The 22,782-nt window shown below is 42.1% G+C and overlaps 1 protein-coding gene across 1 annotated transcript in view; it reads right to left on the minus strand.

The window, feature by feature from the left end:
* The window catches only part of cnppd1 (cyclin Pas1/PHO80 domain containing 1), a 44,719-nt gene that overhangs the window by 12,729 nt on the left and 9,208 nt on the right, over positions 1-22,782 (minus strand). The window contains exons 3-7 of the mRNA XM_060828262.1: positions 11,715-11,796; positions 10,627-10,747; positions 9,968-10,096; positions 7,648-7,709; positions 4,702-4,819 (exon numbers count right to left, since the gene is read on the minus strand). Coding sequence (XP_060684245.1) covers positions 4,702-4,819; positions 7,648-7,709; positions 9,968-10,096; positions 10,627-10,747; positions 11,715-11,796 — 512 coding nt within the window. The remainder of the gene's footprint in view (positions 1-4,701; positions 4,820-7,647; positions 7,710-9,967; positions 10,097-10,626; positions 10,748-11,714; positions 11,797-22,782) is intronic.

The raw sequence follows: 22,782 nt of genomic DNA on the forward strand, positions 1-22,782 counted from the left end.
TTAACACGTGAAAATTAGTATGACTCCAGACATGAGCAAGCGCAAAGCAGAAATAAAGCAGCCCAGGAACATTCAGTAAATCATTACTGAAAATTCTCAATTCATCAGATATAAGAATATTTTAAAGCACTTGTAACAATGTAATTATTTTACGTACTTCTGTCGGTTTCTGCCATATTGCCCGATGACAGGAGACAATGAAGGCCCTTTCCAACAGGCAACCCTGCTTCCGCATCATCTCACATGGTATTCACCCACACACATACACAGAGACACACGTCTAAAATGTGCTGCTTCCACAGACTCTTACTCAGCATCACAGTTCCCAAACCCCTCCAACTCTCTCTCTCCCTCATTAGCCCCTCACCCCAACCCCCTGTCACACTCACAACAGCCCATCTTCCAAAATGGCAGTCCCTCTCCTCAACCATCCCCCCCACTCATTCACTCAGCAAGTCGTATTCCCAAATACCACTCATTTGGCAGCCCCTCCTCCCCACACCCCTTATACCAGTCCACCACAGACACATACACAAACATAAACTGACCCTGATTCCCTTTTGGAGTAGTTGCCAGTGCCAGAAAAACAAAGTGTGAACAATGTGCAGATAGAAGCCACCATTCAGCTCCCCAGCTCAACCACTTCACCTCGGGCTTTTTTCCCCTCACCTACTCAGTGATTTTTGAGTTATGTTTGTCAGCCTCTGCCTGCAAGTAAAAAGTGAGGTCTGCAGATGCTGGGGATCAGAGCTGAAAATGTGTTGCTGGTAAAAGCACAGCAGGTCAGGCAGCATCCAAGGAACAGGAAATTCGATGTTTCGGGCATGAGCCCTTCTTCATTCCTGTAGAAGGGCTCATGCCCGAAACGTCGAATTTCCTGTTCCTTGGATGCTGCCTGACCTGCTGTGCTTTAACCAGCAACATATTTTCAGCCTCTGCCTGCACCAAGTTAGCATGCAGACAACTTGAGCTGCTGCAAGTGGATTGCAAAGTTAAAGGGGATTTTAGACCTGTACTTTTCACTAACATTAACCTGGAGGAGTGTCCTGCCCGAGTCTCCAATCTGAGCAGTTTCCTCTTCACAAACGCCACTGTTACCCTGGAGAAGGGCATTATCACAACCAGATATGAGCATTCAGACACAAAAGCTTGGAAACTTGGAGAAATAAACGGCGATGTCTTGAAAGAGTTTATTTTACAAAAGAGGTCTTAAAATGAATCAAGGTGATAAATCCCCATGACTTGATCAGGTGCTTCCCAAAGCTTTATGGGAAGCTAGGGAAGAGATTGCCACGTCCCTTGCTGAACTATCTATATCGAGAACAACCATAGGTGAGGTGTTGGAAGACTGGAGGTTGGTGAACTTGGTGCCTTTATTTAACAAAGGCCGTAAGGAAAAGCCAGGGAACTATGGACTGTCTTATATCAGTGGTGGGTAATTGTTGGAGGGGATTCTGAGGGACAGGATTAACATGCATTTGGAAAGGCAAAGACTGATTAGGGATAAGTAAAAAGTGAGGTCTGCAGATGCTGGAGATCAGAGCTGAAAATGTGTTGCTGGTTAAAGCACAGCAGGTCAGGCAGCATCCAAGGAACAGGAAATTCGACGTTTCGGGCCAGAGCCCAAAAGCCCAAATTCCTGATGAAGGGTTCTGGCCCGAAACGTCGAATTTCCTGTTCCTTGGATGCTGCCTGACCTGCTGTGCTTTAACCAACAACACATTTTCAGCACTGATTAGGGATAGTCAACATGGCTTTGTGTGGAAAATTGTGTCTCCCTAATTTGATTTGAGTTTTTTTTGAAGAGGTGACAAAGAAGCTTGGCAGAGCAGTTGACGTTGTCTGTATAGACTTTAGCAAAGTGTTCGACAAGGTTCCACGTGGTAGACTAGTTAGTAAAAGTTAGATCATATGGGATCCAGAGGAAGCTAGCCAGCTAGATACAAAATTGGCTTGAAGGTAGGAGACAGAGGTTGCTTTTCAGACTGGAGGCCTGTGACCAGTGGTGTGCCGCAAGGATCAGTGCTGGGTCCACTTCTTTTTGTCATTTATATAAATCATTGGATGTGAATATAGGAGGCATGGTTAGTAAGTTTGAAGATGACACCAAAACAGGTGAGTAGTGGACAGTGAAGATTATCATCTCAGAGTATAACGGGACCTTGATCAGATTGGCCAACAGGATGAGGAGTGGCAGATGGAGATTTAATTTAGATAAATGTGAGGTACTGCATTTTAATAAGGCAAACCAGAGTTGGACTTTTACAATTAACGGTAGAGGCCTAAGGAATGTTGGCAAACAAAGAAACCTATGGGTGCAGGTGCGTAGTTCCTTGAAAGTGGAGTCGCAGGTAGACAGGACAGTGAAGGTTCCTTTTGGCATGCGTGCCTTCATTGGTCAGAGCACTGAGTATAGGAGTTGGGTTGTCATGCTGTGGCTATACAGGACATTGGTGAGGCCACCTTCAGAATATGGGTAAAATTCGGGTCAACCTTCGATAAAAAGAGTGCTGTTAAACCTGAGAGGGTGCAGAAATGATTTCCAAGAATTGGAGGTTATTGGAGTTGGATGGTTTGAGCTATTAGGAGAGGCTGAACAGGCTGGAGCTTTTTTACCTGAAGTGTCGAAGGCTGAGTATTGATTTTATAGAGGCTTATAAAATCAAGAGGAGCATGGATAAAGTGAACATCCATAGACTTTTCTGTAGGGCGGGGAGTCTGATATCAGAAGGTATTGTTTAAGGCGAGAGGGAAAAGTTTAAAAAAGGACTTGAGGGGTAACCTTTTTCACATAGAGGCTAGTGCATGGTATGGAACGAGCTGCCAGAGAAAGTGGTGGAGGAGGGTACAATTACAACAATTAAAAGGCATCTGGACGGGTATGTGAAAAGTAAAAGTAGAGAGGGATATGGGTCAATGCTGACAAATGGGACTAGGCCAGACTGGAATGCCTGGCTGATGCAGACGAGTTGCAGCAAAGGGTCTGTTTCTGTGCTGTATAGTCTGTAACCGACAGTTTAGGAACTATGGCAAAAAAAAAAGCTATTCTTCCAGCAGCACAAATCACCAGCTGAAAAGTTAGGTCTGACCCAATATGTGGAAAGAAACACATTATCTCTTTCTTCTGACCAAAACTCAGATATTTGAACATCTATTTGAAGTGTAGGTCTTCTCCAGGACAAAGCTGAAAAATGTGTTTCTGGAAAAGCGCAGCAGGTCAGGCAGCATCCAAGGAGCAGGAGAATCGATGTTTCGGGCACAAGCCCTTCTTCAGGACAAAGGAACCCTCATTTGCTTTTAAGTCTTTCAGGAATATGGGTGCCACTGGCAAGCCCTGCATGCTGCTCATCTCCAATTGCCCTGGAAATGGGTGACTTCTCAGGCCATTTCAGAGGGCAATGAAGAGTAAATCACATTGCTGTGGATCTACAGTCATGTGTAGGTCAGGCCAGAGGAGGATGGCAAATTTCCTTCCCTAAAGGACATTAATGAACCAGATGGGTTTTTGTGACAATCAATGATCAGTTTGTGCCTATCATTACAGATACTATCTTTCAGCTCTTTTTTAAAAAAAAATTTATACTACATTAGGTAGTTCAGTGATTATTACTGCTACCTCACAGAATCAGGTTCGATTCCAGCCTCAGGTGACAGTCTGTGTGGAGATTGCACATTCTCCTCGTGTCAGCTTGGGTTTCCTCCGGGTGCTCCGGTTTCCTCCCACAGGTTAAGTGGATTAGCTGTGCTAAATTGTCCATGATGTGCAGGCTAGGTGGGTTAGCCATGGGAAATGCAGGCTTACAGGGACAAGGTAAAGGGTGGGATGCTCTTCAGAGGATTGACGTGAACTTGATGGGTCAAATGGCCTGCTTCCATACTGTAGGGGCTCTATGATTATGTGATAAATTCTAACAGTTAACATGGTGAATTTTGAACCTGCATCCCAGAGATTTAGTCTTAATTATTAGCCCAATAATATACCCACTACTTTGCCTTAATACAGCTCTAATAATACTAGGAAACGTGAGACACGATAGGAATTATCTGACAAGGAATCTTTGCCTTTCCATATTGGATAAAGTTGAAATCAGCTGTTTTAAAACCAGGTACCCATTTAGATAGGTGCTATAATGGCAGCAGTTTCCAGTGGGAATGCTGGAAGGGACTGCCTCTTTCTTTCTTGATATTTTATCATGGATGAAGATATTAGGAAGATAATGGGCACATATTTGAATCTAATTAAGCGTCCCGAGGCAGCCTAGTCTAGAAGGGTACCTATCCAGAGTGGTGATGCGGTGGTTATGGACCTGGACTAGCATGCCAGGACTTTGAACCTCACTGCAACAACTTGGGATATTGTAACAAATTATTTTTTTTCACGGAGCTCTAGAAAAATTACCAGGTAATTGTCAGACTGCTGCAAAATGACAAAGGTGTTGGAGTGACTCAATGAAGCACTGTAACACCAGCATCATCCACTTCCCAAGAACACACTCAACTGAATTAAAAATGTGGTCACAGCATGTCTTCAGAATTCATCATACACCTGCAGTAATTCTAGGACTGCCTGTATTGCAGTTAGTTATCTTATGCAGAAGCTTTGCTATTAAATGCCAATTAATATGTGCGGCTTGTTTCGCTACAGCTTCTTTCCCTTCGATAAAAGATTAAATTAGTAATAAGGGTGTAATTGCACACTACCTTAACAACATGCTGGTAGAGTTCTGTAAATGCCTGTTGCCATAGTGCCTGTTCCAGTATTACACACAGGTCAGTGTATGTAAACCAGCCTCGTTTCAGTCCTTGCGACTCAGCCACTCTGCAAAACACAAAGGCACAGATTAAAAATTAAAAAGCTCGGTATGACGTTTTTCTCTAAGACTGTGCAACTCAAATAAAAATAAAATACTGCAGATAGTGGAAATCTGATCAAACACAGAATGTTGAAGTAACTCAGCAGGTGTGGCAGCATCTGTTTAGAGAGAAATACAGAGTTAAAATCTGATATGGGACAGGCATAGATAAGGTGAATAGCAAAGGTCTTTCATGAGGTTTGGAGAGTTTAAAAACTAGGGATATATTTTTAAAGGTGAGAGGAGAAAGATTTATTTGGGATCTGAGGGACAACTTTTGCATGCAGAGAATTGTGCATATGTGGAATGAACTGCCACAGGAAGTGATAGATGCAGGTACAGTTACAACATTTGAATAGGTACATGAATAGGAAAGGGTGAGAGATATATGGGCCAAACACAGGCAAACTGGACTAGTTTAGTTTGGGAAACTTAATCAGCATGGATGGGTTGGACTGAAGGGCTTATATTTCTATGCTGAGTGACTCTATGACTCTTCTCCTGAACTGGAGTTCTGAAGTAGTATATTGGATTCAAAGTGTTAAATCTGTTTCTCTCTCCACAGATACTGCAAGACTGGCTGACTTTCTCCAGAATCTGTTTTTGTATCATCTTAGTTCTGTTGTAACACCTCTTAATAAAATCTTACTTATTGTTGTGGTTCTGTTCGCCGAGCTGGGAGTTTTTGTTGCAGCGGACAGCAACTGACAACCGGAAGTGGCAGATTCAAACCACTATAAATGCCGGAGGAATGAGCATAGAAGCGCTTCACAGGAGGCTCCCAAGCACTGAGGATGTCACATAAAAAGGGGACGAAACGTTTGCAACAAAAACTCCCAGCTCGGCGAACAGAACCACAAAAACGAGCACCCGAGCTACAAATCTTCTCACAAACTTTGAAAATCTTACATAATTTCCACTATATCCAACTAAATATTACAGACACTGACATGTGCAATAATTGATTTTCTTTTGTCCCTATGCTCCAGTTAGGAGTTTATGCTCAGAAGTAGCTCCGCAAAAAGCCAGTTGAGGCAAAATTCTACACCCATTAGAGGAACAACAAATGCAAAGGTTGTTCCTGTGCCATTCATAGCCCAAGGTTCAGTGCAGGTTCTCAATTGATGCCTTGTACATGCAGCTGCTGACAACGCTGACATTATTCTTACAGTGGGAGATTCTCTCATGACTGTGAGCAGTGTTAAAATAATGGTGCATGAAAGAAAATGTGAGTTTATATTTCATGTTTAGACACTGAGAGGCTGTTTCCCCTGGATCTAAAACAAGGGGATCAAAGTCTGAAGAAAAAATAGTTGATAATTTCCGATCGATGAGGGGAAATTTCTTCACTCAGAGGGTTGTGAATATTGGGATTTCGTTACCCCAGAGGGCTGGGAATGAACAGTCATTGAATACATTAAAGATTGCAATCGATTGCATCTTGGACTCAAAGGAAATCAAAAGGTATAGGGACAAGAGCAGGGAAGTAGAGGACCAATTGTGAATTAATTGAATGAGTAACAGAGCAGACTGGAGAGAGCGAATGCTTTACTCCAGCTCCTACTTCTTATGTTATTTTGTGACCTTTAAATGTCTCAAGGAGATTTACACGTAATGAACTACTTTCACAGTGTAGTCACTGTGGGAACAGTCAATTCTGAAATGGGTTTTTGCTTGTTGGGACAGCTTATTCTGTTCCAAATGATCTGGAGTCAGTCTATAATACATGACTTTGTGGCCAGTGGCTATTGTATTAGACATTTAGCTAACTGGAAATTTGGATGTCGCAAATTGCATTTCAGTATATAAAATTAAGGAATCGATTGTGCCATTGGACATATGATGTCACTACTCATTCACATGGCCTATACATCACAAACAACCATCTTGTATGTTTGTTAGTTTTGTTTTCATTCATTCAAAGGATGTGGATCTGGAGGCAAGACCAAGAAAGGACAGCAGCTTCCTTGCCCGAAGGGCAACAGTGAACCAAATGGGTTTTTCTGACAATCAACAATAATTTCACAGTATCATTAGACTCGTAATTCCAGATTTTTACTGATTTCAAATTCTATCTGCCATGATGGGATTTGAACTCCAGCCCCTGGAACTTTATTTGGGACTCTGGATTAATGGCCTAGCAATAACACTCTCGGCTATCACCTCTCTAAAGGTAAATGGCAAGGTAAATGGCAATTGTGATACAGTATTAATTTATCTCATTGATGGTTTTTATGTCACTGGCAACAGGTGCTGGTGAGCAGTGACACCCACATCCCACAAGTGAATTAAACAAAAATACGCAAGTCTAAAGTTATAATGGACAACACCAAAGTCAGAGTATATCTACATTCTATAATAAGTCCTATGACAACAGGACAGTAGCTTTTTTCTAACATTTAGCACTGCTGCCTCACAGCGCCAGGGATCTGGGTTCGATTCCAGACACATTCTCCCTGTGTCTGAGTAGGTTTGCTGCGGTTTCCTCCCACAGACCAAAGATGTGCAGGTTAGGTGAATTAGCCGTGCTAAACTGTCCATAATGTTCAGGGCTGCGTAGGTTAGGTGCATTAGTCAGGGGAAATATTGAGTAATAGGATAGGGGAATGGATTAGGATGGGTTACTCTTCTGAGGGTCGGTGTGGACTTGTTGGGCCAACTGACCTGTTTTCACACTGTAGGGATTCTATGATCTGACTTTCTATTATTTTACATATTACCACTATCAATTACAGCTTTGGAACACATCAATTTACACTAAAGCAAGTGTTTCTCACCAACGCCCTGGACTCACCTTCCCTCCAATCGACTCAAAAGCTCAAAGAATTCCTGGGTGTTTACATACAAGTTCCAATCCTGCAACATAGAAGAGAGATAAACTTTTAGTTATAAACTGTCACTGTACAGATATCTAACCCATAAACCCCCTTTTAACCCTTCTCCTGCAGCATATCTGGCATTATCTTTAATTCACAGTACAACAAATACAAGAAACTTAAGAATCTACGACATCAAACAGAAGACAGTTTACTGATCTGGGGCAGAATACACTTTATTCAAAGTACTTTTCCATTTTCAAATTAAAAAGAGATCGTACACTGATGTGCTTTGCTAAAACAACTTCCCCAAGTTACTGGGAGACTTTCAATTTGGAAATTAGTTTTTGCTTGGTGATATTTCTCACTCGGTAAGGAATACTGTTTTTCAGTTTCATGGCAAGCACAGGCTAAGGACTGACACCTGCCAGTCAGGGACACAAGGAGACAGATTACAAAGAGACCCTCAGCCTGAAGACCCTAAAAAGTAAGGTTACTTTCAAGTTAAATTTCTAAAGCAGAGTTGGACAGCATGGATACAGACTCTTCCATCCAACTTGTCCTGGCCCTCCAGATATCCTAATCTGATCTAGGCCCATTTCCCTCCAAACCCTTTCTATTTATATACCCATCCAGATGCCTTTTAAATGCTGTAATTGTACCAGCCTCCAACATTTCCCCTGGCAGCTCATTCTACATACGTACCATCCTCTGTGTGAAAAAGTTTCCCCTCAGGTGCTTTTTAAATATTTTCCCCTTAAACCAAGCCCCTACCCTGAGAAAAAGATCTTAGCTATTCACCCTATCCATGCCCCTTATGATTTTATAAATCTTTATCAAGGATCACACCTCCTTTGTAATTAATTTAGCTCACCCTCTGAATTAGTTGGTCAGCAGTCGACGGAGAATAAATTGTGAGTAAACTTTCACTGACTCTCACTGTCCTGATTAAAGTACGTTGACCTAAAAAGTGTTAAAATATTATGGCCTAAACATACCTTTTCCCATGTCTTTACCCTAACCCCCACACATCAGGCCTTGTCATCACATGGGCTGGTTCCACAAACAATACACTGTCAGCAACGAATGGTCCTCATTAGCAGCTATCTATTCTCCCAGGCTGACCTTTACTCATTCCTTTGCTCAACTATTTTTCTCTCACTGGGCTCCATCTAGCGTTGACTCCTTCCCCATCACCACCTCTTTACATTTGACCTTTTCCTAACTACAATTAATTCCGAAGAAGGGTTACTGGACTTGAAAAATTAATTCTGCTTTCGCTCTGTAGATGCTGACAGACTTGTTGAGTTTTTCCAGCAATTCCTGTATTTAATTTGAGAAACTGGGATTGTTCTCTTCAAAGCATCACAGATTGAGAGATCTCTTCAGACCTGTTCTAAATCCTGAATTTGAATAGTCAACAGGGAGATAACTGTGCCAATGGTAGAAAGACTCAAAATATGAACATGTATTTAAGACAATGGTAAAGGAACCAAAGGTGAAATGCTGAAACTCTTCTTTTAAAAGTTGGGTAATCTGGAATGTGATGCTTTAAGGGGTGATGATATAATACTTGATGGTAACTTCAACAAATAAATTACCATCAATCATTGAAGGAAAATTACAAGGTTGGGAAGAAAAAGGGAGTAAGAACGAGGAACAATCACAATTTTTTTTTGCCTGTATAATATTTTGCGACTCCATGTGATCACAAGAATTCATTCAGATTGTCTACTGATCCTTGTTTCCAAAATAGAGCTTAGAACAAATAGTTAAAACAGTTTCATAAGGATCTGCTGCTGATGGAGATTTGCAAACAGTAAAGCCAATGGGTTACACAGTTCAACACTGCCCTTGTCCCAGCTCTGACTGGGACTATAATCTGGTGAAGCTCCACACCATTAAATAACTAAAGGTCATTCTGATATACAAAGTACTTTGTTAACATGAATTCGCTAGAACACGATTGATGAATTGGGGACCCTATTTCTAAAGCACAATGTTTTAAAGTGTATCTTGGTTATTAACCCGATTCAGGCCACATTAGTTCAAATGGTGCTGTTATTACACAATTTTCTTATAACAAGAGATTGCATGAGAACGGAACTACCACATTAGAGCAGAACTGATTGCATATTACACCAGACCCCTTATGGACCACTGGTGGTAAACTGGCTATACTGTATTCCACCTAGCAAAGCCCAGCAAGTCAGATAAGATGTTCCAAGCATAAGCTTAACTGCATGTACATTCTTCAAATCTCATAACTCCATTGAATGGACAGTTCAGATAACTTACAATTGCTCGCAGAAAGTTCATCTCCAGAGTGTTGACCACTTGAACATCCAGCTTGCCTGCGGCTCCCCACTCGTCATTAAACACCTCTTCCTCTTCTCCTTCATCATACAAGTATTTACTGGCAACCATCTGCAACAAAGCCAAAAGAAGCATGAAAACAAGGGTAGGATTTTGTTAGCTCCAACCCTTCCTCCTTGTCCAAACCTGTTCCAGTGCCCAAGGCCTGAACCGCCATTTCTTTTCTCTCATTGCTTTCTGATCGTGACCCTACCATCCTAGCTCAGCTTGTCCATGAGACCATGCTCTGCTATATGGGCCAAGTGCTAGCAAATGGAAGTAGATTAATTTAGGACATCTGGTCAGCATGGACGAGTTGGACTGAAAGGTCTGTTTTCGTGCAATAACTCTATGATTCTATAACAGGGGAATCATCCCTGACAATCTAGTTAATTTTTCTCCCTCAACCCATAGCCCTAGCAGAACTTATCTGGGTAGTGACAGCTGCTGTTAGCTAACTTGCAGCACTTCTTTCTATATTACAACATTGACTGAAGTGTTTAGGAACATGCCAGATTTGTGGAAGACACTACATGTTTCTAAGTCGATCTTAACCATAGCCTGAAGGCACAAAAACAGACTGAAGTCATGGTCTCACTCACCATGGATATTAAAAAAAGGTCAGACGAGGAGATCTGCTGTAGGTACTCTGGATTTCGGTGCCTTAGTCGTTCAATGTAGACGAGAGCAAGCATCATTGCACAAGGCGAGATACAGGCCTCCCTGTGGAAAAGACGGACATCATTAATCCTCAGGTTTTGAGTGCACACTGATGATCTTGTACATTAGGTGGTGATTAGGCTTGGAAAATAGAGAGAAAAGGACAGATTTACAGACTACTTTAAATTACACTGACATATCAATATCACTAATAAAATTTCAATGTGGCAAATGCAGTTTATGACCGTGCATTACTTGAGATATCTTACAACTCAGTAATGTTCTAGGCTCCAAACTGAAGTGTCGTCAAAGCTACAATGTCTACAAATCAAAGTCTCCAAGATGAGATCCAAATACTTTGCAGACGCGTGGAGAAAATTCAACAGGTGCATTCAATCTTAAAGTCCAGCTTTATGCAAAATTTGGAAACAATATCAAGCCTGAAGCTGATAACAACTGAATTATTTACTCTCACCAGCCACATTTCACTCGACTGAATGATTGCAGATTGTGTTGGAATACAGTGAGCTTTGTTTGCAAATGAAAATTCATCATTTTGTTCATGGTTTTCAGATGGAATTTTAAGATTTTTGTTCTGTGCCTCTGCTTATCTGATGAAAAAGCTAAAATGATCAAAGATAAATCCGTAACTATCCTCCTGGAGCAATTGGGATGAGCAATAAATCTGGTGTCAGTGGAACACAGAACCCAGAACCAAGTAAAATAAAAACAAAATCATACATTTAGCAGTTTTGGAGGAGAACCCAAACCCAGCCATTGACTAGCCAACTCCACTACTGTCCTTGATCCCTCTCCAACTTTTATCTCTTGTAACTTCTTGTTGTTACAAGTTCTTCATTTCTAAAAGTTATGTTCCAAGAAATACATGACAGGACAAAAAGTGCACTGTTCAGGACTTTCAATTACTGTTGGAGAACAAGTATGACGCTACTGGCAACTTAAGCAACTCTCAGGCCCTACTACGCAAGAAACAGTTATTACAGTACTGCAACATAATGTGGAAATATACCTAGCCACGTGAGCTGCGTATTTCTTCTGGAGTTTTCGAATGGGACTTGGTGCTGATTTCTGAAGCAGTTCAACTGCAATGTCTGAAAAAGACAATATCTTTGAATTAGTTCATTTGGCAGTTCAGAATGTGAATCTTACTCAAAAGAAAGGAACGTTGCTGAACTGTTGGTCTTGCCCTCATCAGGGCAAATGCAAAAATGCCAAATTTCAAACACTCAACGATTTATACAAGGGAAACAGCGTGCTGATTTGAAGTTAACGTACTGGCCATCGACTGAAGCATTGCCATAGACAATGCAAGGGAAGTTATAGATTACTCAGGTTCCTGGATGATTCAATAAAGAGACAAGGTTTGAGCATTTTCCATTAGTCTGCAAAGAACCTGTCCCTGCTCTGCTGCTAGCAATTGTAAGTGAGCCAAAATATGTGCTCTCAGAATTGTTCAGCAAATGCTGCCCAATTGCAGAATCACAATAGATGTTTTTTTAGACAAGCTACAGATGGTTAGTTTTAGATTTGCACACATGGGCTACTTCAGTCAGCTAATCAGTGGGGTGTATGGTTTATGTATCAGATATATTTTGAACTGTGAAGTTCTGTTAATATTTAATTGAGGGATTAATAGTGATGAGGACACTGTTGTGAAATTCCTTTCTCTTCATCAAAAAGGTGCTATAAGTTTTTTTAAAATTGTACTGAGGTCACAGCCTTTGTTTATAGCACCTCATCCAAAAGCTGGATAAGACAACTCATGTAAATTCATCATTACTCTTTACTCACCAACTATATTCCACATCTACAAAGTATAAAAATTGTCTAGAACTGTTCAACTATTTCATCCACCTATTTGGTAATTTTCAAGGAGAGTTGGATTTGAGGTCCTATTTCATTATGTGCACCCAAATCCTTCAGTGCTTTCCCATTAAGCAGACAGACTTATAATTGGCTGAATATAAGAATGTATCAGCTCAGAGGCCGAGGCCATTCAGCCCTTTGAGCATGCTTTGCCATTTGACAAGATCACAACTGATCTGTCATACAGTCACATATGGAAACAGACTCTTCCCCCAAGCTGACCAAGTTTCCCAAATTAAACTCGCCCTACTTGCCTGCATTTGGTCCAGATCCCTCCAAACCTTTCCTGTTCACGTACCTGTCCAAAATGTCTTTTTAAGTGTTGCAACTGTACCTGCATCTCCTACGTCCTATGGTAGTTCATTCCACATACGAACCATTCGCTGTGTGAAAAGGTTGCCCCTCAGGTCCCTTAAATCTTCCTCCTCTCACCTTAAAAAATATGCCCCCTAGTTTTGAACTCACCCAACCTAGGGAAAAGACCTTTGCATTTCACTTTATCTATGGCCCTTGCGATTTTATTAACTTCTATAGTCACCCCACAACTTCCTACGCTCCAGTTAAAAAAAAAGTCTCAGCCTATCCTTCCTGTCCTTATAACTCAAACCCTCCAATCCCGGCAATACCCTGGTAAACCTTTTCTGAACCCTCCCCAATTTAATAGTATCCCCTTCCTATACAAGGATGACCAGAACTGGACACAGTATTCCAGAAGACATCTCACCCAATGTCCTGTACAACCTCAAAATGTCATCCTGACTCGTATACTCAAAGGTCTGAGGAATGATAACCCTGTCAAACGCCTTCTTAATCACCCTATCTACCGGTGATACAACTTTCAAAGAATAAAGTACCTGAACACTAGGTCTCTCTGTTTACAACATTACCCAAGGCCCTACCATTAACTGTATAATTCCTGTCCTTGTTTGTTTTACAAAAATGCAATACATTACATTTATCCAAATTATATTCCATCTGCTATTCCTCAGCCCATTGTTCCAATTGATCAAGATCCTTTTGTAGTGTTTGGTAACCTTCTGTAGCATAGGGAAGTGGAGCAAAAACTATCTACTCCTTGTACCCTTTGATTCCCTTGTCAATCAAGAATCTATCTAACTCAGCCTTGAAAATATTTAATGACACTGTCTCCACAGCTTTTAGGGTGGGAGGGGAACAAAAACCACACACTAACCATCCACAGTCAAAACATTCCTTATCTACATCTTAAACTAGAGATCCCTATTTTAAACTGTGCCCTTAACTCTGGTTTGCCCTACAAGCAGAAGTACACCGCTTCAAATCCTCTTAGGATCTTGTATGTTGTAATAAGATCACCTTTCATTCGTCTATGTATCAAAGGATACAGGTCTAACTATCCAACCTCTCCACATAAAGTAACCTGTTATTCCAGGAATAAATTGAGCAAACCTTTCCTGAACTGCGTCCAATGTTATGACATCGTCTCTCAAGTAAGGAAATCAAAACTGTGTGTACAATATTACAGATGTGGTCTTGCCAATGACCTATGCAATTGTGGCAAAACTTCCCTAATTTTAATTTCAATTCCCTTTACAATAAACAACATTTCATTTGCCTTTGTAATTACTTGTTGTACCTGCATGTTATCATTTTGAGGTTCATGTACCAGCTCCCTTTTATACCAGTTTTGCAACCATCCATTTAAACATAACTACTTTGGCAGGAAGAATTGTAAAGTTTAAGTGAACATTTTCCCAAATAACACTATTTGCCCAGATTTTGCTCACTCACAAAGGCATCTAAATCCCTTATTAAACTCTGTGTCCTCCTCAGAAATTACTTTCCTATCCACCTTTGTAGCACCGGCAAATTTAGTAACCATACCATAAGACATAGGAGTGGAAGTAAGGCCATTCAGCCCATCGAGTCCACTCCGCCCATTCAATCATGGCTGATGGGCATTTCAGCTCCACTTACCCGCATTCTCCCCGTAGCCCTTAATTCCTTGTGACATCAAGAATTTATCAATCTCTGCCTTGAAGACATTTAGCGTCCAGGCCTCCACTGCATTCCGCGGCAATGAATTCCACAGGCCCACCACTCTCTGGCTGAAGAAATGTCTCTGCATTTCTGTTATGAATTTACCCCCTCTAATTCTAAGGCTGTGTCCACGGGTCCTAGTCTCCTCGCCTAACGGAAACAATTTCCTAGAGTCCACTCTTTCCACGCCATGTATTATCTTGTAAGTTTCTATTAGATCTCCCCCTAATCGTCTCAACCTGCATGTTTACCTTTAGAGAATCCTCGACTAGCACTCCCAGATCCCTTTGTACTTTGGCTTTACGAATTTTCTCACCGTTTAGAAAGTAGTCTATGCTTTTATTCTTTTTTCCAAAGTGCAAGACCTCGCATTTGTTCACGTTGGATTCCATCAGCCATTTCCTGGACCACTCTCCCAAACTGTCAAGATTCTTCTGCAGCCTCCCAAGAAAGCATACCAAAAGCCTTCTTCACTATCCTATCTACCTGCCACTCCACTTTCAAGGAGCTATGAACCTGTACTCCAAGGTACAGGTTCAGAGCTCCTTGAAAATGGAGTGGCAGTAGATAGGATAGTGAAGAAGGCGTTTGGTATGCTTTCTTTGTTTGGTCAGAGTATTGAGTACAGGAGTTGGGAGGTCATGTTGCGGCTCTACAGGACATTGGTTAGGCCACTGTTGGAATATTGTGTGCAATTCTGGTCTCCTTCCTATCAGAAAGATGTTGTGAAACTTGAAAGGGTTCAGAAAAGATTTACAAGGATGTTGCCAGGGTTGGAGGATTTGAGATGTAGGGAGAGGCTGAACAGTCTGGGGCTGTTTTCCCTGGAGCGTTGGTGGCTGAGAGGTGACGTTATAGAGGTTTACAAAATTGTGAGGGACATGGATAGGATCAATAGGCAAAGTCTTTTCTCTGGGGTCAGGGAGTCCAGAACTAGAGAGCATAGGCGTAGGGTGATAGGGGCAAGAAATAAAAGACTCCTAAGGGGCAACGTTTTCACACCAAGGGTGGTAAGGGTATGGAATGAGCTGCCAGAGGAAGTGGTAGAGGCTGGTACAATTGCAACATTTAAGAGGCATTGGATGGGTATATGAATAAGAAGGGGTTGGAGGAATATGAGCCAGGTATTGGCAGATGGGATTAGATTGGGTTGGAATATCTGGTCAGCATGGACGGGTTGGACCGAAGGATCTGTTTCCATGCTGTACATCTCTATGACTCCCCACTTCCTCAGTACTACCTGCCTGTCCACCTAACTGCGTATCATCAGCAAACTTAGCTAGAATGTCCCCAGTCCCTTCATCCAGATCATTAATATATAATGTGAACAGCTGCATTCAGAACAACACTGAATCCTGCGGGACACCGCTTGTCACCGGTTGCCATTCCGAGAAAGAACCTTTTATCCCAACTCTCTGCCTTCTGTCAGACAGCCAATCCTCAATCCATACCAGTAGCTCACCTCGAACACCATGGGCCCTCACCTTGCTCAGCAGCCTCCCACGTGGCACCTTATCAAAGGCCTTTTGGAAGTCTAGATTGACCACATCCACTGGGTTTCCCTGGTCTAACCTACTTGTCACCTCTTCAAAGAATTCCAACAGGTTTGTCAGGCACGACCTCCCATGTACTAAATCCACGTTGACTTGTTCTAATCCGACCCTGCTCTTCCAAGAATTTAGAAACCTCATCCTTAATGATGGATTCTAGAATTTTACCAACAACTGAGGTTAGTCTAATGAGCCTATAATTTTCGATCTTTTGTGTTGATCCTTTCTTGAAAAAGGGAGTTACAACAGCAATCTTCCAATCATCGGAGACTTTCCTCGATTCCAGTGACTTTTGAAAGATCTCAACCAACGCTATTTCCTCAGCCACCTCCCTCAAAACTCTAGGATGTAGCCCTTCGTGGCCAGAAGATTTATCAATTCTTGAGACCTTTTAGCTTTTCTAGCACTTTCTCTTTTGTAATGGCAACCATACTCAACTCAGCCCCCTGACTCCCTTTAATTGTTGGGATATTACTCATGTCTTCCACTGTGAGGACTGACGCAAAGTACTTGTTAAGTTCTCCTGCTATTTCCTTATCTCCCATCACTAGGCTTCCAGCATCAGTTTGAAGTTGCCCAATGTGTACTTTTGCCTCTCGTTTGTTTCTCATGTATTGAAAGAAACTTTTACTATCATTTCTAATATTATTGGCTAGCCTACCTTCATATTTGATCCTCTGCTTCCTTATTCTCTCTTTGTTACCTTCTGTTTGTTTTTGCAGCCTTCCCAATCTTCTGATTTCCCACTGCTCTTCGCCACTTTATAGGATCTCTCTTTTTCTTTAATACATTTCCTGACTTCCTTTGTCAGTCATGGCTGTCTAATCCCTCCCCGGATAATCTTTCCTTTCTTGGGGATGAACCTCTGTACAGTGTCCTCAATTATACCCACAAACTCCTGCCATTTTGCTCTACTGTCTTCCCCGCTAGGCTCTGCTTCCAGTCTATTTTCGTCAGTTCCTCTCTCATGCCCTCATAATTACCTTTATTTAACGATAACATCATTACATCTGATTTTGCCTTCCCTCTTTCAAACTGCACACTGAACTCTACCATATTATGATCGCTGCTTCCTAAGTGTCCCCTTACTTTAAGATTTTTTTTTCCTTCCTTCATCCAAGTTATTTATACATATTGCAAATGGTTGCGATTCAGTGCTGATTCCCTGACAGTCCACTGGTTACAGCTTGCCAACCAAAAAAATGACATTTCATCTCTCCATTCTGTTTTCTGTTGGCCATCCAATCTTCCTCCATAATGTTAGCCTCTACACCATATAATTTCGCTTTGAGCAGTAGCATTTGACGTGGCACCTTATCAAACATTTTCTTGATAATCTATGTACACTATATCAAAAGGTTCCCCGTTATCAGAATACATTTCCAACATACCTTGTTCAACAGCTATGAGATTCTTGCTCCCTGTACGGATGAGGCAAAGGGCTCTGGACAGGATGAGCCAGCTGACCACGGCACCATGGTACAGAAGGCCATTCAAGAGAGGGGAGCAAAAAGACAAGTAGTTGTTATGGGGATTCTATAATTAGGGGGACAGATAGTATCCTTTGCAAGCTGGATCGGGAGTCTCGCATAGTGTGTTGCCTGCCCGGTGCCAGGGTGCAGGACATCTCCGATCGGCTTGAAAGGATATTGGAGCGGGAGGGGGAGGATCCAGTTATTGTGGTCCACATTGGTACTAACAACATAGGCAAGACTAGGATGGAGGACCTGTTTGGGGATTATCAAACACTAGGAAGGAAATTGAAGCACAGGTCCTCAAGGGTCATAATCTCCGGATTACTGCCCGAGCCATGTGCCAATTGGCATTGGGATAAGAAAGTTAGGGAAGTAAATGCGTGGCTAAGGGATTGGTGTGGGAAAGAGGGATTCCACTTCATGGGGCATTGGCATCAGTTTTGGAACCGGGGGGGGGGATCTGTACTGTTAGGATGGTCTCCACCTGAACCGATCAGGTACCAATGTTCTAGTGAAGCGGATAAATAGGGTGGTCAGTAGGGCTTTAAACTTCTGAGTTGGGGGGGAGGGGGGCAAGGGAAAGTGAAAGCGACAGGGAGTATGGAGTTAAATGGAAAGATAAGCATCAGGATAGCATATGTGCAGGCGGATTTAAACTCAAGGCAGACTGGGAATGCAGCAAAAAGGAAGGATAACTTAGGACATCTTATGACTTCCAATATCTCTAATGATAAAGTTAGCATTATGGCACTTTACCTGAATGCTCATTGTATTCGTAACAAAGCAGATGAACTAATGGCACAGATCATAGCGAATAATTATGATGTGGTAGGCATCACAGAGACATGGTTACAGGGGGGTCAGGACTGGCAGTTAAACCTCCAAGGAGTTTCAACTTATCGAAAAGACAGGGAGGTGGGCAGAGGGGGTGGGGTTGCCTTGTTAGTTAAGAACAAAATTAAATCTATGGCACTGAATGACAATGTCGGATGATATGGAGTCTGTGTGGGCGGAATTGAGGAACCACAAAGGCAAAAAAAACCATAATTGGAGTTGTGTACAGACCTTCTAACAGTGGTCAGGACCAGGGACGCAACATGTACCGGGAAATAGAGAAGGCATGTCAGAAAGGCAAGGTCTCGGTGATCATGGGAGACTTCAATATGCAGGTGGACTGGGTAAATAATGTTGCCAGTGGATCCAAAGAAAGGGAATTCATGGAATGCTTACAGGATGGCTTTTTGGAACAGCTTGTCATGGAGCCCAGAAGGGAGCAGGCTATTCTGGACCCAGTGCTATGTAATGAATCAGACTTTATAAATGATCTTAAAATAAGGGAACCCTTAGGAAGCAGCAATCATAGTTCAGTCTGCAGTTTGAAAGAGAGAAGGCAAAATCGGATGTAATGGTGTTACAGTTAAATAAAGGTAATTATGAGGGCAGAACTGACAAAAATAGATTGGAAGCAGAGCCTAGTGGGAAAGACAGTAGAGCAAAAATGGCAGGAGTTTGTGGGTATAATTGAAAGATCATCCAGGGAGGGATTAGACAGCCATGGCTGACAAAGGAAGTCAGGAAATGTATTAAAGAAAAAGAGAGATCCTATAAAGTGGCCAAGAGCAGTGGGAAATCAGAAGATTGGGAAGGCTACAAAAGCAAACAGAGGATAACAAAGAGAAATAAGGAAGGAGAAGATCAAATATGAAGGTAGGCTAGCCAATAATATTAGAAATGATAGTAAAAGTTTCTTTCAATACATGAGAAACAAACGAGAGGCAAAAGTACACATTGGGCCACTTCAAACTGATGCTGGAAGCCTAGTGATGGGAGATAAGGAAATAGCAGGAGAACTTAACAAGTACTTTGCGTCAGTCTTCACATTGTAAGACATGAGTAATATCCCAACAATTAAAGGGAGTCGGGGGCTGAGTTGAGTATGGTTGCCATTACAAAAGAGAAAGTGCTAGAAAAGCTAAAAGGTCTCAAGAATTGATAAACATCCTGGCCCTGATGGGATACATCCTGGAGTTCTGAGAGAGGTGGCTGAGGAAATAGCGGAGGCATTGGTAGAGATCTTTCAAACGTCACTGGAGTCACTGAAAGTCCCGGATGATTGAAAGATCGCTGTTGTAACCCCCCTTGTTCAAGAAAGGATTAAGACAAAAGATGGAAAATTACAGGCCAATTAGACTAACCTTGGTTGTTGGTAAAATTCTAGAATCCATCATTAAGGATGAGGTTTCTAAATTCTTGGAAGAGCAGAGTCGGATTAAAACAAGTCAACATGGATTTAGTAAGGGGAGGTCGTGCCTGACAAACTTGTTGGAATTCTTTGAAGAGGTGACAAGTAGGTTAGACCAGGGAAACCCAGTGGATGTGGTTAATCTTGACTTCCAAAAGGCCTTTGATAAGGTGCCACACGGGAGGCTGCTGAGCAAGGTGAGGGCCCATGGTGTTCGAGGTGAGCTACTGGTATGGATTGAGGATTGGCTTTCTGACAGAAGGCAGAGAGTTGGGATAAAAGGTTCTTTCTCGGAATGGCAGCCGGTGACAAGCGGTGTCCCGCAGGGTTCAGTGTTGGGACCGCAGCTGTTCACGTTATATATTAATGATCTGGATGAAGGGACTGGGGGCATTCTAGCGAAGTTTGCCAATGATACGAAGTTAGGTGGACAGGCAGGTAGTACTGAGAAAGTTGGGAGGCTGCAGAAGGATCTAGACAGTTTGGGAGAGTAGTCCAGGAAATGGCTGATTGAATTCAACGTGAGCAAATGCGAGGTCTTGCACTTTGGCAAAAAGAATAAAAGCGTAGACTACTTTCTAAACGGTGAGAAAATTCACAAAGCCAAAGTACAAAGGGATCTGGGAGTGCTAGTCTAGGATTCTCTAAAGGTAAACATGCAGGTTGAATCCGTGATTAAGAAAGCAAATGCAATGTTGTCATTTATCTAAAGAGGGTTGGAATATAAAAGCACCGTTGTGCTACTGAGACTCTATAAAGCCCTGGTTAGGCCCCATTTGGAGTACTGTGTCCAGTTTCAGTCCCCACACCTCAGGAAGGACATATTGGCACTGGAAAGTGTCCAGCGGAGATTCACACAGATGATCCCTGGAATGGTAGGTCTAACATGTGAGGAACGGCTGAGGATCCTGGGATTGTATTCATTGGAGTTTAGAAGATTAAGGGGAGATCTAATAGAAACTTACAAGATAATACATGGCATGGAAAGGGTGGACGCTAGGAAATTGTTTCAGTTAGGCGAGGAGACTAGGATCTGTGGACACAGCCTTGGAATTAGAGGGGGTAAATTCAGAACAGAAATGCAGAGACATTTCTTCAGCCAGAGAGTGGTGGGCCTGTGGAATTCATTGCCGCAGAGTGCAGTGTAGGCCGGGATGCTAAATGTCTTCAAGGCAGAGCTTGATAAATTCTTGATGTCACGAGGAATTAAGGGCTACGGGGAGAATGCTGGTAAGTGGAGTTGAAATGCCCATCAGCCACGATTGAATGGCGGAGTGGACTCGATGGGCCGAATGGCCTTACTTCCACTCCTATGTCTTACGGTCTTATGGTTATCCACATTACTACTAAATTCCCCAAAACATTCTAATAAATTCGAGGCACAATTTTACTTTAACAAAATCACGGGACGTGTACATAACTGCATTAGGATTTTTCAAGTATCCAGTATATCCTTCTTGATAATATATTTTAGCCTATGACCAATTAGGCTAATTGAATGATGGTCAGAGTCATACAAGCCATAAATAAATCCTCTGGTCCAAATCATCTGCGCTGGCCAGATGTCCCAATCTGACCTAGTCCCATTTGCCATCATTTGGTCCACACCACTCTAAAGTCTTCCTCTTCCTATTCCCATCCAGATGCTTTTTAAAAATGTTGTAATTGTACCAGCCTCCACCACTACCACTGACAGCTCATTCCACACTCGCACCACCCTCTGTGAGAAAACATTATCCCTCAGGTCCTTTTAAGTCTTTACCCTCTCACCTTAAACTTATGCCTCTAGCTTTGGACTTTCCCACCGCAGGAAAATGACCGTGGCTTTTTACCCCACCCACGCCCTCATAATTTTATAAACTTTGTAAGATTTACCCCTCAGACTCCAACACGCCAGGAAAAAAAAAGCCCTAGCCTATTCAGCCTCTCGCTAAAGCTCAAACCCTGTAGTCCCAGGAACATCTTTGTAAATCTTTTCTGCTCCCTCTCAAGATTAACAATGTCCTTTCCGTAGAAGCCAGAACATCCAAAGCCAGAACTTTGAGTAGTACGCAGTTGAGAGCTCTGTAATGACTTGTTCCAATAATGGTTACACAGAGACTCCAGAACTGCTGGCCAGGATGCACTGGCTCTGTCCACAACCTACCTACAAACTTATCAAAGTTACCAGTGGAGCGCTTCTATTCTGTTTGCCTTCCAAAAGTCACGAGGAGATAGAGGAGCAATATGTAGGCAAATCACAAAAAGGCATGAAAGAAAGAGGGTTATAGATGTCAGCTACTTCAACTTTGCCAACATTAACTAGAATCACCTTTGTGTGAAAGGGTTGGTCAGAACTTGTAAGGTGCATCCAGAACACTTTGTAGATAGTCCTGCTAGAGATAGTGTTAGATTCTAATCCTAGGGAATGAAGCTGATCAAGTGATTGAAGCTTTAGTGCAGCATTTTGGGGAGAGTGACCAAAAGTTTCAAAGTCATTCTGCAAAGGAATAAAGGTATGCAGAAGTTAAGCATCTAAATTGGGGATGTGCTAATTTCAATATTATTAGAAAGGATCTGGCAAACATAGACTAGGAGCAGCTTATTGAAGTTAAGTTTACATTTGGAATATGAGGGTCTTCTAAAAAGTAGTACATTGAGAATTCAGAACCAATCTGTTCCTCTAAGAATGAAGGGTAAAGTCAACAAGCCCTGGATGCCAAAGGATGTTGAGAGTTCGATGAAGAAAAAAGGAACCATATGTCATTACAGTGCATTAAAACCAAGGGAAGCCCTTCAGAAGGATAGTGTGTGTAGCAGGTTGCTTCATAAGGAAATTAGGAAGGCAAAAGCACCATGAAATATCTTTGGCAGATTATATCAAGGAAAATCCCAAGGTTTTTTTTCAGTGTACTAAGAGGATTACCAGAGAAAAAAATGGGACCT

The sequence above is a fragment of the Hemiscyllium ocellatum genome, chromosome 7 (assembly GCF_020745735.1).
Source record: "Hemiscyllium ocellatum isolate sHemOce1 chromosome 7, sHemOce1.pat.X.cur, whole genome shotgun sequence".
Taxonomy (NCBI): domain Eukaryota; kingdom Metazoa; phylum Chordata; class Chondrichthyes; order Orectolobiformes; family Hemiscylliidae; genus Hemiscyllium; species Hemiscyllium ocellatum.